Consider the following 17,610-nt stretch of genomic DNA (forward strand, 5'->3'; position numbering starts at 1 on the left):
TCCGGAAGTGATCATCGGTCGGGTAGTTGCCATGGCAGTGGCCAGGCGCGTTGCTGGGCGGAGGGAAGATGGCGGTGACTAGCTGGCTGGAGATTTTGCGGTCCGCCGAGAAGACGGCACTGCTGCAGGATGGTAACTCGAGCCCCCTCGTTCTTCACCCCTAGGGCGGGCTCTGTGAGTCCGCTCGCCCAGGGAGGGCCTCAGCCTGGGTGGGCAGAGGTGGAACTGTCGCAGCAGCCATCAGCCATGCTTGCTTCCTGCTTTTGCAGAGGAAATAGGCCCAGGGAAATGACCCGAGTGGAACCCAAGTCTTTGGTCACCCACCTCAAGAGTTCTTTATACCATCCCATCCCCGCTGAGACTTTTGTTGGTATTTGTTCCCAATAATTTCATTTTACATTCATCATCGTTCCTCACGGCTGTACCACAAGGAAACTGAAATTCAGGAAGGTTTTAGACCAAACCCAGGTTTTGCAGATAATCAGGTATAGTTCATGACCTGGAACTCCATGCACCTCAGTTTGGGGGTCCTATTGATGGCAGCTTAGTGGCATAGAAAGGAGAGGCACCAGGGTTTTAGATCAACTGTACTATCCATGGCCTCTTAAATTGTTAGGACCCCATTTTCTTCTATTATAAAATGAAGTGGGTGGGCTGCCACCGTTGTTTCTAAGGTCCTTTCCAACTGTGTTTTGTTTATGATGTGGATTTCACATTGTTCCTTGATCTTGAGGGGAGATAGAACGAGGGCTACCGTCTAAATGACTAGGAACAGGAGTTTGATATGTCAGCTTTTCCAGCAACTGGCCAGTTTAAGTCCCCCGTGCCCCAGAGGTCTTTCACGGACCCACTTGGCAGCCATGACTTGGGTCTGAATTCCTGAGTCTTTAAAGCTAACAGCTAGGGACTTAACATCCACAGGCAGATGCCTAAAGTTTATGGAACTTAAAGTCAGTTTCATTTGCTCCTACCTACAACATTTAGGGAGCCCATTACCGTAATGTACCAAATTCTGTGCCAGGCAGATAGAAAACAACCAACGAACCAACCAACCATGGTTTATGGTCTCCTGGACCATCGAATGATCAAGAAAAAAATACGTAATCAATTTGTGTTAAATAGAGGTTGGAATCTTAGAAAGGCAAAGAAAGCCCATGCCTGCCATCTCTGCACTCGGGGAGTTGAGGCAGGAGACTAGTTTAAAAGGAAGACAGACAGACAGACAGACAGACAGGATTGAGATAGTATGTGAAGTGCTAAGAAAGCATGGAGGTGAAAATAATTTTCTCCTTGGATAATCACCAAACAGGAGAGGTGATATTTCCAGCCCCTAAGGAATTTTTAATAGTTACTTGGTAAGTGGGGGTGAGGGAGTGACCACGTGCGGAGGAATGGGTCACACGTAGAGGCAAAGGAGTGTGAGAGTACAGCAGAATGCTAGGTACAAAAGCAGTCACCATTCAGGCTCTGCCTGCACGGCCTCCCGTGCCAGAGGAGGGGAAAGCGGCTGTAACAGGATAAAGGAAGGAAATGGAGAGATGCAGACTGATGGCGGCACGTGGCAATCTCACGGTATGCAGCTTGGGGACACACTTTACAAGATAGTGGTCGTTTTCTTTTATTTTGAGACAGGGCCTCACTGTGTAGTCTTGGCTGGTCTAACATGTGGTCTGTAGACCAGGCTAGCCTTGACATCACTCCAGCCTCTGCCTCACTAGTGTTAGGATAAAAGCCATGTGCCATCATATCTGACCCAGTTTTTGTTTTTATTGTGGTTAAAAAAAATATATCTACACACACATACACACACACACACAAACACTCATACACACAACAAAAACATACTGTCATAACCATTTTTTAAAAATTTATTTATTATATATAAGTACATTGTAGCTGTCTTCAGACACACCAAGAGAGGGCATCGGATCTCATTACAGATGGCTGTGAGCCACCATGTGGTTGCTGGGATTTGAACTCTGGACCTCTGGAAGAGCAGTCAGTGCTCCTAACAACTGAGCCATCTCTCCAGCCCTGTCATAACCATTTTTAAAGTGCAGTTAGGGTCACTAAGGACAGTCCCGCTGTTTGTAACTGTCACCAACATCCAGCTCCAAAAGTTTTTGTTCTCAAAACCAATGCTCTGCACCCAGAAAACACAACTCCACACCCCTCTTCCCCAGCCCCTAGCTACTTTGTGTTTCAGTTAAATCGATTAATCCAGGAGCATCATGTAAATGGAATCAAATATTTAATTACTTCACAAAGCAAAAGGTTTTCAGAGTTCATCGATATCGACATGTGTGTCAGAATTTCCTTTTTAATTTTTTGTGTGCTTATGTGGGGGCCAGAGGTCAGCATAGGGTGCCTCTCCTCACAACTTCCCAATGATGGATTTTACTTTAACATTATTTTGTGTGTGTGTGTATGTGTGTATGTGTGTGTATGTGCATGTGCACGTAGCATATATGTGGAGATCAGAGGACAACTAGTGGGAATTGATTCTTTCCCTCCACCATGTGAGTCCTGGGATCCGTCAGGTTACCAGGCTTAGTGACAGCCTCTTTTACCAGGTCTTGCTGGGCTTCACCTTGTTGTGAGAAAAGGTCTCTCACTGACCACTGACCTTAGGTTTACTGATGAGACTGGGCTGGCCGTTCAGTGACGAGCCCCAGAGTGATCCTCTTGTCTCCACCTCCCGAGTCATGGGATTATAATCCCACATCCCTGCCCCAGACCATGTATATGACCACGTGGGATCAAGCAGGTCCTCAAACATGAATGACAGGCTCTCTGCTGACCACGCCGTCCCCCGACATCACCCTTCTGTTTTCAAGCTATCCCACTGTGTGTGTGCTCTCCCATCGGTGTTCATTTGGTACTTGGATAGCTCCCGACCTTTGATCATTGTGAACATGAATGTGCAAAGTGCATATAAAGCCTGCTGCGGTTGGTTGCTCTTGGTCACACGGCAGGGACGGCATGTATGGTATATCTGTGTGTGATGCTTTCGTAAGTGTGCAGGAGCACATGCCCATGTGTAGGCACACAAAGGCCTTAGCAGGGTGTCACGTGTGTGAAGGCCGGGCTTTTGCTTTAATCCTCTGTGACTCTGCCTAGGGCAGCCTCTCCCTGGAGCAGCAGTTCAGTTTTGGCTCTGGGGACCTGCCTGTCTCTGCCCACCAGTGCTGGGGTTTCAGGCGTGCACTGCCACACCTATTTATGTAGGGTGCTAGGATTCACACTCAGTTCCTCATGCCTGCAGAGCAATCAGTCTTATCTGTGAAGGAGATTATTAAGGGGACTGAGACCTGGGGCCTGCCAAGAGGCCTTGCAAATTTGAGGTAAGTTGCCTGAGGTACCAATTAGCAATGTCTCAGGGGAACTGTGTCCCAGAGGAGTGTTACACTGGAGAAAGCCCCCTTAGGGCTCTTATTCTGAAGTTTGATAGAGAGTACACATCCACTGGCTCTAAAGACCCTTCGTCTGTATTCCTGAGGAGGCTACCTGTATCTATTCACCTGCCTGTAAGAAGAAGAGATTACACAGCCCTGCCCTTGAGCAAGAGCTTGTGGGCTAGGAGACTCCCTTGAGTTCCCTTATCTTTAGTGGATGGTACAGTAATGTTTTTTTCATTCTTGTGGTGAGCACTTGAGTTCCTGTTATAACCAGGTACAGTGGCTGATCTTGGGAAACCATGGATACCACCCACCCCCATCCAAGAGAAGACAAGCAATAAATAGCCAAAGACTCACACAAGAGACATAAAAATCACACCAAGCGTGTGTCCGGAAGAAAATTCACGATGATGGTATCTCGGGCTCTGTGCCAGGAATGACCTAGAGATCTGTAGACCAAGGCTGAGGGACAGTGTGGCGGGAGGAAGTGGCTGACTGTCGGGAGACCCAGCCCACGTCAGAGCTGAAGCCCTGGTTGTAGAAGTACAGAGATCATGACATAAGTCTCAGATGCTCGCAGCACTGTCCTGGTGGGTAGATGCTCTACTGTGAGCTAGACTCCACCTGAGGGGGTACAGAAGAAGAAGCACTCACTCTGCTGTGGTAGCTGCAAGGATAGGTGACGGTGACTTCCCAGTGGAGGTGACATTTGACTGGGTTTTGAAGAATGAGCAAAGTCCCACAAAGTCCCAAGAAGCTTGGCTTTGTTGGTGGTGTAAGCAGCAAACACGGTCAGGAAAAGGATGGGCGCCATTCAGCTTCTGGTAGACATTCTGGGGGCTGTCGCTCTTGCGGGGCGCAGTGTATGGGGGTGGGGTGGGCAGACATCTCAGTCTGCAGGGGCCAAGACAAAGGACGGCTTGAGGTAAGGTGCTTTTCTCTGTGTGTGCAGGGAAGAGGATGGTGCACTATTTGTTCCCAGACGGGAAGGAAATGGCGGAAGAATATGATGAGAAGACCAGTGAACTCCTTGGTAAGTGCGGGACTCCGGGGGGAGGTGGGATCTCAGCATGAAGCCAGCATGATAGGGCGATGGAGGTTCTTGGGGACAAGACTGTCCCTGAGAACAGCGTGAACATCACAAGCGGAGTGCAGTTCTTTACCTGGTTTAGCCTGTTCCCACCTCCAGATACACGAGAAGGCCAGGGAGCCTCTCAGTCAGGACCAGCGTTATAGAAACAACTGGAAAAGCGCATTGTGCAGGAGGCCGTGTTGAGGGGTGGGCAGTTAAGCGAGGCTTGCACTTCAAGCTTCTTGCTTGCTTGTTCTTTTGCTTCCTGAAGCCACACCAAAAGGGCAGGCATTAGAGGTGGCAGCTTTTGACCTTACCTTCTAGATGACACCATGACACCGTATTAAATATGACCCTCACCTTGAAGAATGACGAGGACCGGGTCGGGTGGCGGGTTTGCGGTGCCATTGTTTTTGTTCCTGCAGGTTCGCCCTCCTTCAGAACAGGCTCATAAATAGGAGGTCCAGCTCGGATTTCAGGGGATTATTTGATTTGCCCATTCTGTTCCCAAGTACAAACAGCAGCCGTAACTGACTTCCCAGAGCTGGTGGCCAGCTCTGTGACCCAGGGCCTAAAGCTGTCCACCATGAGAGCTGGTCTCTTTATTAAGTTGCACCTGAAATGCTAAGACCAATGACGGCATCATGGGCTGGGATATTTTCCTGTCTTTATTCTTGACTTTCATTTCTTCCTGGGTCTGATGGACAGGTAGGATTGGTGAGGGAATTTCTTTTCCCCTTTTCCTGACAGCTCATAAATGTCTCCAACTGACAACATGGGTTATACTGGTTTGCATATTCTCTCAGTCTGCAGTCCTAAACTGCGTGCCCCGCGCATGCTCTGTTGCAGTGAACGTGTTGATCCCTACTTATTATGAGCTGCTTGGGCTCCAGTCCCAATTGGTTTAGTCTGGCGCTATTAAAAATCTTGATGTGTTTAGCATATGACACTGATTCGTTGGAAACCAATACAGTAGTAATATCCTCACAATGCATTGTAATTTATAGTGCTCCCGGGGGGTGACAGCCTTGGAATGCCTGACAGGGGAGAACTTATGAAAGCAGGGGTCACGTGAGCTAGCCACCACCGTCACCCACCCATCCAGCCACAGCTCCTGCCCAGACCCGCACATCACCCCTTTTTTTTGCACACAGCAAATAAAGCAGGAGCGCCGCAGAGGCTATAAAAGCACACGGACAGACCTAGTCTTTGCCGTGCTTGGGAGGGATATTAAACCGAAGAACAAGGCTGCCGGCTCTGCCGGCTCACATCACCTTCAATTCTGGTGGTGGCAGGTTGGGCCAGTTCCTTTTATTTAGTGGCAAGAATGGAGGACGGTCGTGGTTCACCATTTGGCTGCTTTACCTGATAATGACATTTGCACATTAACTGGGCATCATTCCAGGGCTTTACATGGATTACTTCCTGTGACATCTTCATTAGAGCTCCACAACACAGGCACTGCTGTCCCCATTTCACAGTTGAGGGAAGGTGAGTGCCATGTAGAAAATTCCCAAGCCGGGCCGGCCTGGAGCTTGGCTCCCACACTGCTTGCAGCATAGCGTCAGACCAGAGCCGGAGTGGTTAAACCCTGCTCACGGTGGTTTGCTTTCTCTCCTCAAGATGTGGCTCTCCTCTCAGCCTGGGGCTCATTGTGCATCCCTGGCAGGGCCAGCCCTCCTATATGAGTCTCTCAGAGCGAGGTCAAAGTGTGAGCCGACAAGCCCAGCTCTCAGACCTCTTCCTACTTTTCATCTCCCCCAGCCTCCACCCAGCTACCTTGCAAAATACTCTCCAATATTAGTTTGTGTTCCAGGCCTGGTTATTAATGTATAAGTATAATCTCCGGGCCGGAACTAGCTTTGTGCTTGTGCATATTATGAAGTAAAAAATGGATATGGTTTTTGGGGTAGTAAGCGAAACGGTTTCCATTTTTTTCCCCAGCTAATATACAAATTTGATAATTGGTCAAACAGGTTTTCTGTTAGAAAAAAAAGCTCAGAAAGTAATTTACAGAGGAGGACTTGCCAGTAGGTGTGCATCTGTCTGGGACAAAGTTCCTCCAGTCAGTGTTAATAAGCACGTTAGTGTCATCTTACCCTCTCGGGGCTGTTCATTCCCACCCCCCACAATGAACGCTGTATGTATTCATAGAGGAAAGAGCTGAAGGGCCTTGTAACAATGATCGGAACATCAAACCAACCCCCAGAAGAACACAGCACGTCCAGGGGGCCGAGGCTGAAGGGCAGACCGTCCCCCAGCGATTACATTTGGATTACCTCTTAATCTGCTTTGGTATTTGACCGACAGCCTAACCACCACAGGCCGCATTTGGAGGATATTGAGCACTTTCATCCCCAGGCACTTGAGCGGCTTTATAAATGACCCACTCGATTCCCTTCAGCCTCCTCAGGGATGGGCCACGGCAGCTGTTTAATAGCCACATAGCAATGTTGCAGTGTTTTAGGGCAGAAAAGAAGAATCCCGCATCCAGTTTCAGCTGCAGGGAGCATTTAGCAAAGGGGAATGTAATTATCCGAGTTGGAAGTGGGCCAGGCCTTGGAGCTTTGGGGAAAGAGGCCTTTAGGACCTCCACTTTCCAGCCCACCTGAAAGACGGGGCTGCTTTCAGCGGTCTGGGGCATCAGCCTGCTTCCTGCTGACTTGGGAAAAGGCCCCCAGGCCTTGCCTCCTTCATCCATTCTCCCGTCAGACCCCTTACAGGGTCATTGAGTCTCCTTTGCAAAGGCTGGTCCTGACTCAGCCCAGAGGAGAGGATGGCGTCCCAGGGAGCGCCTTGCACATACCAGTTTGGGTTTAACGTGTAATCAAGTCAGGATGACAGCAGGTGGAGCAGTCCTCTGTTGCCGCAGGAGCTGTCCTTGAGTACAGGAACAAAGGCAGAACCAGAAAGCCCAAGACTGTGTTTGCACGTGCGCATGCACATGCACATGCATGCCTGCACACATGGGAAAAGAAAGGACTTCAGAATCTTTCAGTAGGTCTTGGCCCTTGAAAGATTGGAAAGGGAAACTTACGCTACATTCTTAGAGGAATATAATCCCCAGGGTATTTTACAAAAAGTGAAGTGGCCAAGAGCACCTAGCTCCCTCCCCTGACCCCGAGCAGCATTGGAGGTGAGAGAAGACAGCCACAGGTCTTTTTCCTTCTCGGGCATGTTTCTGAGGAAGACTGAGTTGACCTTCCTTAAAGAGGAGGACCAGGTGGAGAGTCCTGCAGTGACCTCGACTCTGGGGTCCATACTGGTGATGTCCCCAGGGCAGCGAGCCCATGATTACAGGGCACCTTGCTTTTCCAGCCCAGGCCTATAAAATTTACCATATCGCCCCTTCAGTTAACCAACCCAGCCTTTAAATATAGAAACAGAAGCCAGGCATAGTGATGCTTATTTTTTAATCCCAGCACCAGGAGGCAGAGACAAAAAATCTCTGGGAATTTGAGGCTAGCCTTGTCTAAATGACATGTTCTGAGACAACCAAGACTACATGTCCCTGTCTCAAAGAAAAAACAAGAGAAGACAGAGCAGTGCTTGAAGAGCATTTCAGAAGGTCACATTTGCTTAGAACACTCAGAGACTGGATTCTGGGTTTGTGGTAATAAGACCCAAATTATCTTTGTCTGTTTTAAGACAGGATTTTGTTACCTAGCCCAGGATAGCCTATAGCCTCCATCCTACCAGCCTAAGTGTATGTGAGTCACACTGTGATCAGTAGACCTGAATCTTAACTGTCACTTTCGCAAGTAGATCTCACTGTTCCTCAGTAATTCTACTCTGTCCCCTGGTGATAGAGGTGAAGTGGGCAGGTGAGGAAGAAATGCCTTCTCCTCAATAAACAAACAAATAAAAATAGAGCTGTCAGACTAGGCGTGTCCTAAGTGACTGCCTCCTTAGGTCTGTGATGACTGCTCTACCACAGGGCGATGCCAGGATGACACAGGTACTTGTCTGAGTGGTCTCAGCCAAGTGGTGGCAGGAGGCGGAGGCGGAGGCGGGGGCGGGGCAGGCGAACCTGAGTTCACAGCCTGCCTGGTGTACACAGTGAGTTCTAGGACTGCCAGGGTTGCATGGTAAGACCCTATCTTAAAAACACCAAATGGTGCTTGGATGGATGTGCCCTGCCATCCCTGTGAGGTGTCCCCATGCTGCTATCGGCATGTCTGGGGGGAAGCACTTCCCCGCCTTGACTTTTCTATATGTAGCTGTTGTTGGGTGTCCCTAGCTCTTTTCCTTCTGAGTGCTGAGGGTCACGCCTGTGGTCTCATGCATGCTAGGCACGGGCTCTACACTAGGTTGCGTCCCAGTCTGACAGGCGCTCTACACATGGTTTGAGGATCCAGGGGTGGTCTTTGCTCTGGTAGGGAGTAGGTTCCATCCCTTGTCGTAGTCAGCTGCCTGCCGTTAGGAGGTGTCTCACTTGTCTGTAACTGTGACAGGTACCCCAGAGGCTGGCTTCCAGGTGACTGAGGTATTACAGCGCTAGGCTTCCATACACCCCAGCCCGCAGCCCATTCACTTAAGGAAGTATTTGTGGGTGTAAGAAGTTGCTCAGAAAGCATATTTCCAAGTTTTACTCTTCCTTATTAATTTTCATTACAAACTCGCAAATGTGCTCCTAGGGAGAATCTCGGCCCTAAGACGTAATAAAACCACACTGCAGAATGCAGCAGACCTTATAAAAAGCCGGTGTTCAAGGGAAAGTTCTAATTTTACATCCTGGCTCTGTGTTCGGCTTCTGTGCTCACGGGGAACGTGTGCAGGATTGCCCCAACTGATGAAAAGCCCACAGGCCGGATGCTGCCACCCTTCAGCCCCACCTCGGAGACAGCTGTGGTACCCCACCAGGCCTTTCTGAGTTGTTCAGCTCCTAGAGCAGCTGCAGGGGGCTGCAGGATTTCAGCACTACTGCTCAGCTCTTGCAGCAGGATGTCCAAACCCGACAGCCCCAACTTCTTAATAGAGCAGGAAGGGAAGTGTGGAGGGCGCTCCTCAGTGGAGCGCCTCTGCCCCCAGCACAGGACTCACTGGGGCTCATTGAAATCCTAGCAGTTTCCCAGTACTGCCAACAGAACTCCTGTCTGGATTTATGGTTTCCATGATATATGGGCCTTATTTTAAAAGACAACAACAAAAACCAGACCTGGTAGCACAGGTCTGTAAGCCCAGCTCCCATGATACTAAGCCAGGAAGATCACCCCTAAGATCAGTAGCAACCTAGGCTACAGAATGAGTTTCATCACAAAACAAACCTAAAGGGTATAGGGCAGGGGCTAAAAACAACATCAACAGCAGAAGAACCCTTTCACAAATATCTGAATTATAAAACATGGAAAGTAAAGGTCATTATGTGCATTATCAAGTTATAATGTAAGTTATTATTGGTTTTAAAACTTCACATTTATAATTAGTCCACTGTAGGCTAATGTTTGTGTGCACTGTGAAAAGATTACCCTTGTGTTATTCAAATGCTGATTTCTCTGCCCTCGTGTCTTGTCTCAATCTGGACATAGCACTGTAATGCGTATACTAAGAATCTCCTGTCTCACGTATACCAAGAATGTCCTGTCTCACGTTTGTGTAAACACTTCTTACCATTTATTCTCTGCCTTGTCAACAAATGCTGATCACCCAATGGCTGGGCAGAAGAGAGAATAGGGTGGGATGTCTGCCAGCCATGGGGAAGAGAGAGAGGGAGATTCAGATCAGTGCAGAGGATGGAGGATTTGAAGCCATGAGGAAGGGGTCTAGAGAGAGATGGTGGGAACACACCTGAAGCCCAGAGAGCCAGGTCAATAATGTCAATAATGCAAGCGTCATGGGGTGGGGCTGGGAGGGAGCCGGGTTGGCAGAGGAGGTTAAAGAGGTCACTTAACTGCTCAGTTATCGAGGTGCAGCTGAAATAGATCTTGGTTTCTCTGAGCAGTTCTTGGGGACTAGAATAAGGTAAAGAAATACAATTGTCAGATTAGTTCACTGTTTACATTTATATTAAAAATAATTCACTTACAGTCTGTTTAAAATGTAGTGTGTAAATGCAGGCCAAGCACATAAAATAAAAATAAATAAATCTCACAAAATACAGTGTATGCCTAAGACTCTATGTGTTAATTGCTATGCTAGAGGTCAATCCTAGTACTTGGGAGAATTGCCTCTAGTTCCCCTCTAGCTCGAGATCGCATTGAAATACAACTTCGTGCTCTCAGGGCTTTTGTTGTCTGTAGATGTTTTTTTTTTTTTTTAATTTATTATATCTGAGTACACTGTAGCTGTCTTCAGACACACCAGAAGAGGGCATCAAATCCCAGTAGAGATGGTTGTGAGCCACCACGTGGTTGCTGGGATTTGAACTCAGGACCTCGGGAAGAGCAGTCGGTGCTCTTAACTACTGAGCCGTCTCTCCAGCCCGCCTGTAGATGTTTTAAGGCAGGTAAACCTAAGTCTTTATTTGGACTTTCTGAATCATGAGACAAATCTGGACAAACAGCTTTCACTCAATTAATTTTTCCTTTGCATGGTTTTCTAGAGGGGGGAAATGCACCCAAAGTTGGGTGTGTGGGTGTGTGGGTGTGCACTGTGCACTCTGAAATCTGATCACTTGAGGCCAAGGCACAAGGAACGGTTTGAGAACAGCCTAGGCTATCTAGTAAGACAGTGTCTCAAGGAACAAGAGCAAAGCCCAGTTGGACTTCTGTCTGGAGACCCCGATCTCCCATTTCCAGAAACGGCCTTTGTCGCCTCTTTGCCTTCTGCTGGTGTCACACCCCATGGTCCCTCTCAGAGCTCCTTCCCATTCCAGTTGTTTGCCCGCCTTGGAAATGGACTGCTGGTTATCTGCTGCTGAAACGCCCCATTTGATTTCCCAAGTTATGTGGTGATTCCTGGCTCAGGTACACAAGGCCCAGCATCAGGGCTTCCCCTGTCCCAGTTAGCCAGTGTTCTGTCAGATTTGACAGCACAGAGCTTGAATCCATTGCTCGTCTTTCTGCAGTGAGAAAGTGGCGTGTGAAAAATGCCCTGGGAGCCTTGGGCCAGTGGCAGCTCGAAGTGGGAGAACCAATGCCCTCAGGAGCTGGGAGCCTGGGATCCGAGCTCATCAAGGAAAGTAATGCCAATGTATGTCTGTTTGTCCAGGGCCTTGTGGGGATTGGGAGGAGACATCTGACCCTAAGGGCAGGATCCATAATGTGTTCACCTCATAGCCACTCTGCCCACCTAACCATCCAAAGGGTATGTCACAGCAGTAGCAACTGCTTCCGGTGGGAAGCCATGGAGAAGAGCAGAGGGGCTTCCTGTCTGGCTTCTGGGAAGAACCTGGGGAGGGGGAGGAACCAACCCTTCTTACCTCTCTCCATGAATGGTCCTTGAGAAACTGGGCATCATATCACGTGCCTATAAGCCCAGAATTGGGGAGGCGGAGGCTGGAGAACTAAGTTCAAGGTCCTCTTACTACACAGTGAGCCCAAGGCCAACCTGGGCTCATTTGCTTCTCATAGCCCATCTTCATGCGCAAGGACACCAAAACAAGTTTCCAGTGGCGGATTCGAAATCTCCCCTACCCAAAGGATGTCTACAGTGTGTCGGTGGCCCAGAAGGAGCGCTGTGTCATTGTTAGAACGACAAACAAAAAGTGAGTAGGGTGGCGGGCACTGTGTGCGAGTGGAGTGAGCGCCCAGGCTGCTCCGTATCTGGGAGGTGGGGCTGAGCGTGGCCCAGGGCACTGTGCAGCTGCTCCAGTCGAGGTAGCAGAACTCAGCCAGTTTCTAATTTCGTATTTCCTGGGGCTCACTTGACTGACTGTTGGATGAATGAGGGTTTAAGTAATCACATAGCCATTAACCTGTGATTGCTGGTAGTTTTACTCTCAGGTTGTCCTGTCCATGATCTGGTGAACTTGGCTTGATGACTGACATCACTCTATTGGCAGGGAGTCCCGCCCTGAAAGGCACACCTGCCTTGGTGGCAATTTCAGACATTGCAGTAGTAAACCCCACCCCCCACCCCCCGGTTTCTCTCCAGACTGAGAGAAAGAAAGGGGGCAGATGTTTGGCTCTCAGAAATCTCTGACATCCTGTCTCAGAGTCTCTCTGGTCTGCTGGGTGAAGGCAGTGGGTGGCCAGATTTGAGAGGAAGTGGGATCACATTTGGGCTTCTGCTGCTTCGGCTCACCACTGTGGAAGAGCCTTGGAATGAATCCATTTCGGCCTTGGCCAGGAGGAGGATGTGGCCAGTTCTAACCTGGGCTTCGTTTTGGGAGGTGTTTTTGTTTTATCTTCTCATCCACAAGCTGCCAAGCATCCCGGCTTGATGCTTAGACACAGAACCCCATGGGTTCATTTGCTGCTTTACAGGAGAGCTCCCTGCCCTCCGCGCCCCCAGTGCCTCCAGTGCCCCCCACTTCAGGTGGTGCCCCTGAAGTCCCCATCCCCTTAAGAGGCCTGCCTACAGGGAGGCAGAGGAACTCCTGCCCACCTCCAGCACAGCCCTGGGTCCCGTCCTCTTAGCACCCCACACCCTTTCACTTTGGCAGGGTTAAAGGGACAAGGGAAAGGGCAGAGATGAATGAATTAATTTCAGGATTATTGCTGTTCATGCAGCCAGAAGCCCCTGTAGTGGACCTTGTCTATAAATATAAAGTCATAATAATAAGGGTTTACGTTTATAAAACGCGCTGAAGTCCTGAGATAAAAGGCAGTTTGTTCCCGTTATTGTTCTCATCATTAACAGGAGTCAGTGCCTAAAGTGGAATTTAGCAATTTCAGACAACAGAGAAATTGCCTGTAGGAAAACAAACTCCATGCTTCAGCAAGCAGTCCCTGGCGGAAGAGGCCCTGGGTCCAAACTGGGAACAAAAGTGCTTCTGATAGCACTTGAATCTGCAGCTTAGCACTTTGTGGAGCTGGCTGCTGCCTCCTTTCTGTCCCCCAGAGGTCACTGTCGAATACAGATATCAGGCAGAAATGTGATTACAAGCAAGTGCTAGAAGAAAGGCTAGCTGGCTCACCAAAAAATTCATCTGTGAGAGGTCCTCTGGGCCCCATCTCCCACACACATACACCATTTATACTGTAGGTGGCGCCATTGGCCAGGGGCTCCGTAGCTAGTGGGGCATTCCAGCACCCAATGGCAGGGATGGGAACATTGTTGAGATGCTAGCGGAGGCAAGGTAGGATGGGAGGAGTGGTACCTTGGGAGGAGGGCTTCCCACAAAGGGGGAAAATGGTATTTTGGTGCTCACTCTGAAACTGAGTCTCTGAGTCCTAACCAGGCTCAGCCCTGCCCCCTGCAGGTCCATCGGATAGGAGGCTAGAGAGGCTGCCCAAGGTAACCAGCCCTTTCCAGAGCCCACCTTTTCTATGTAGAGAAGTATAGTCTGTTACTGTTCTTTCAGTCATCAAACAAAACGCAACAGTGTTTTATATGTGCAGGGCCTGATTTTTTTCAGAATACTTTTAGCATCTCCTTCCTGGTCATATCGTCCACGGGTGTAGTAAGAAGTCGGCACCTGTGCAGTGTGGCCTTCTTGCTCAGCACCTGGGCATCTGCACCCCCCCCCGCCAAGGCACTTTTCTTCCCCTGGCGGTGTGCCCTCATTTCAACATTCCAGCATGTTCTGCCCGGCCAAAGCCACGCAGTTGCCTTGCTGGTATCTGCCTGGCCCCTGGAGAATGTGGTTAGCCACGTTGTTTAAAGAAGTGGATTCCAGTGCCTCGTGGTAGTCCTCAGCCTGGGTATTGATAGGATGAAGTGGGGAAGGAAGAAACTGTTTCCACATGATTCTGGTGTGGTACCATCTGGTCCCGATAAGAATATTTGTGTAAAGAAGGTTCCAGACCTCAACCTGGAAGCTGGCAGCTGTTAAGTGGAAAGACGGAGTGTGTGCTGGGCTAGGAAGATGCTGGCTTAAGTCTAGCCTCTGCCATGTGCCAACTGTAGTATTTTGGCCAACTTCTCACTTAGGAGAATGGAACATATACGCCTCATGGATTGTTTGAGGAGTTTGTCAATGAAATCAGATACATGCGTGCTCCCTGTACTGTGGTTAAGGTGTCAGAGCAAGGGGTCAGAAGAGAGCCTTGGCTAACTGCACTGGGAGGACCCTGTGACCACAGGTTGTCTGGGCAAGCATCTCTGAAGGCAGGACTCAGTGGTCAGACAGCTTGAGCACAGTCAGACTCACGTGCGTGTGGGCCTGCTCACTGGAACTCTAGGGGTAGCAGGAAGTAGGGATGCAGTGTGCCTAGTGCTTTGACTTAAGCACTAGCTGCTGCCACTCTGGATGACTGAGGGCCTCTCTGGTTACCTGCCAAGCCAGTGTCAGGTTAGAGGAGCGTGGGGCAGGGCTCATGTAACTGTCCACAGCAGTCCTCCTGCCTCAGCTCTCCCTCGGACATTCACTGAGCCTGTGAAGGGACCGGCGAGGGGTCACAGGGAATTGGGAGGGGATCCAAGCGAAGCGGGATGAGAAGGCACCCTGCCTGTGTCAGAAGCACAGTGGGCTCCTCTCATCCAGGCACTGGTGACAATTCAAGTTCCGTTACTGTTGCAGCAAACCCTGAGTAGGTGAGTAGGGGGTGGCTGTGCATAGGGGAAGCTCACACATTGTGAGACTCTAGGGAGAAGTTATTTAACCTCACCCATTAAACAAACTCTCAAACCTGTGCTCCTGGCTGCCTCCGTTTGGCAGGGGTAGGGTAAGGAAAGGGGCAAGCCACACACCTTAAGTTCCCTGGGATCCCGAGATTGCCCTGGGGGCTCAGGGTAGGGGCAAACCCTGCATTGGCCCCGCCTGGGAGTGGGAGTGGGAGTGGGAGGCACTTCTCTGCTGGTTCTGCTTTCTGTGTATTTGCAAGGAAGATGTTAACACTTCCTAACCGGCCTTTGTGTTCACCTAATCTCTGCTGTTTAACCTTTGACCCCCTGCTATTATCAGTGTCTGCCACCTTTGCTGGCCAGACCAGGGCCCCAGGAAAAGCCCTCACTCAGCCTGTTGGCTAGGAAGAGGATGAAGCAGGCATTCCGCCCTGTTGCAGGCAGATGGATCGCCTTTCCCTGGGGCAGAGCTTTGGAAAAGAAAGCAACTTGCAGTACCATTAGGACCCCCAGCCCCCACTCCTCTCCTTTTGAACTGTCAGTCTTTAAGTAAACATTCTTTTCCTGCGTTGGGTCCCAGCACCTTGGTGGGAGAGGGGAACCCAGGAAGAGAGCCCCCCACCACCCCCAGCCTCTTGTGAACGGAGGGGTTTGGGCAGGGAGGACAGGCCAGAAGTGCTGCATTGATGTCAGCTCTCTGAGTCCCCGGGGCATCAGGGCTTTTGAAGTGGACTCAGTATAGCTGTCACCACAAGGGCCAGGACCCTCTGAAGTATTAAAAGCTATTCTCTCTGGGCCCTTTTCTTGAGTTTGTTGTACCTGCCTAAGGCATTTCCCTCCTCAGCCCACACAGCCTCTCCCTCTGCAGAAAGGGACCCCTTGTCCAGGTGAAGGCTCCTTGCGCAGCCCCTGGCCCGTGCCCAGCCCACACAGCCACCACGGGGACTGCCAAGTGAGGCCGTTTGAAAGCCCTGGTCTAATAAGCACTTTAGATGTGTGGGGAAATCTCTGACAACTGACCGGGGAGGCGGGCAGTGCCTCCCCTCCCTCACTGCATTTCCTCCAGTCAAAGCCTGGGGATCTGTACTACTCGATTGGTTTTGTTTTTACTCTGTGAACATGGAGGGGAAAGGGTCCAGAGCCTAGGATGGATCCAGGGTCCATTGGCCTCACAGCTTGTCTCCTAGGGAGACACTCCTTGTGCTGTGCTCTCCCGCCTGGTTTGGTGCTCCCTCTAAGAAGGCCCCATGAGGCTTGGGGTGCTCTGTGTGTATTTGGAGTTCCAGCCCTACATGGTGAGTCCCGCTGGCCCCTGGGCTAACCTCAGAACTCCCGTCTCTGCTCACCTTTGGCTCTGAGGCCACTACTGTCCTTTTAGAACTTCAAACTCAAATATGGCCTTTCCTGTGGGCTTGTTCCCCTGTTGCTTCTCTAGCTGTACAGAAAATGGGGAGAGCTATGGAGAACCTAGGGTTTCCCAGCTGCCAGGGTTACTGTGCTGGCTCCCCAGCAGCCTCTTGTGTCCTCACAGGTACTACAAGAAGTTCTCCATTCCTGACTTAGACAGACACCAGCTTCCTCTGGAAGATTCTGCACTGAGCTTTGCTCACGCCAACTGCACCCTGATAATCTCCGTAAGATTTGCCCAGACTTGACACCAGGAAGAGGTTTCTCATCCTCACCCACTTCCCTACCTCCAAGCATCCCAAACCCGTGGCGTGCTTGCTGGAGAACAGGCATTTCCTATTTACCTGGGGGGAGGGGGGAGACCAAGAGAGAACCACACCCCAAAGCTCAGAGCATGGGGCTGGTGGTAGGGCAGAGTATGGTGGGGGGGTGGTGATAATGTCAAGCCTTAGGTTGTCACCTTGGGAGCTGAGCAGGTCCTTCAGACCTGTACACCTAGGTTTCCTCACGTCCAAGGAGAATCACGGAGAACCAGAGCATGTCAAGGGAGGCTAGTAACTGAGTTATGCTTTCTCCCTGGTTCCCTCCACAGTATCAGAAGCCAAAGGAGGTCATGGCAGCTGAGTCAGAGCTACAGAAGGAGTTAAAGAAGGTAAAGACAGCGCACAGCAGTGATGGGGACTGCAAGACGCAGTAGCTGTTCTGAGCCTCGCACCTCCAGTGTGGAGGAAACTGAGAGACGTCCAGACTTGGGTTTTATGCACAGGCAGCCTCTTCTCTTCTCAGAACTACAGAGTCCCCAGAACTGGCCCTTGGGGCACAGCTTGCTCCCACCTGTGGTTTTATCCTGAGTAAAGTCATTTGCAGTTGCTCTGGAAGGACTGACTGCCCTTTTCTCTGATGGCCCGTCCCTGGATGCCTTGGCCTTCCCCACCCCACCTTCCCATCCTGAGGACCTTCCACACAGGCCTTCCAGCTAAAGGGGGAGAAAAGTGGGAACAGGGCTGGGTGTCTTGTAAACTCCTGTGCGCTGGCTTGCCTTATATGAGTAGCTCAGGGAAAACTCCTCTGAGGCAGGTATGGGCAAAGGAGAAGTTTAAAAATTTAGCTATCTTGGAAACAGCA

The 17,610-nt window shown here is 50.2% G+C and overlaps 1 protein-coding gene across 3 annotated transcripts; it reads left to right on the forward strand.

The window, feature by feature from the left end:
* Positions 1-2: 2 nt before the first annotated feature.
* Dpcd (deleted in primary ciliary dyskinesia homolog (mouse)) lies at positions 3-17,367 on the forward strand. Of its 3 annotated transcripts, none has more exons than XM_032892075.1 (6): positions 3-132; positions 4,351-4,431; positions 11,477-11,715; positions 11,982-12,115; positions 16,610-16,712; positions 17,078-17,366. In XM_032892075.1, the coding sequence occupies exons 1-6, from the start codon at positions 69-71 to the stop codon at positions 17,180-17,182; spliced, it is 726 nt and encodes a 241-aa protein (XP_032747966.1). In that variant the 5' UTR covers positions 3-68; the 3' UTR covers positions 17,183-17,366. The 3 variants fall into 3 exon arrangements, with proteins under 3 accessions (XP_032747966.1, XP_032747967.1, XP_032747968.1); XM_032892076.1 differs by having other exon boundaries at positions 11,477-11,601; XM_032892077.1 differs by having other exon boundaries at positions 46-132; positions 11,477-11,590; positions 17,078-17,367.
* The last annotated feature ends 243 nt before the right edge of the window (positions 17,368-17,610 follow it).

This window comes from Rattus rattus, chromosome 2 (genome assembly GCF_011064425.1).
Source record: "Rattus rattus isolate New Zealand chromosome 2, Rrattus_CSIRO_v1, whole genome shotgun sequence".
Taxonomy (NCBI): domain Eukaryota; kingdom Metazoa; phylum Chordata; class Mammalia; order Rodentia; family Muridae; genus Rattus; species Rattus rattus.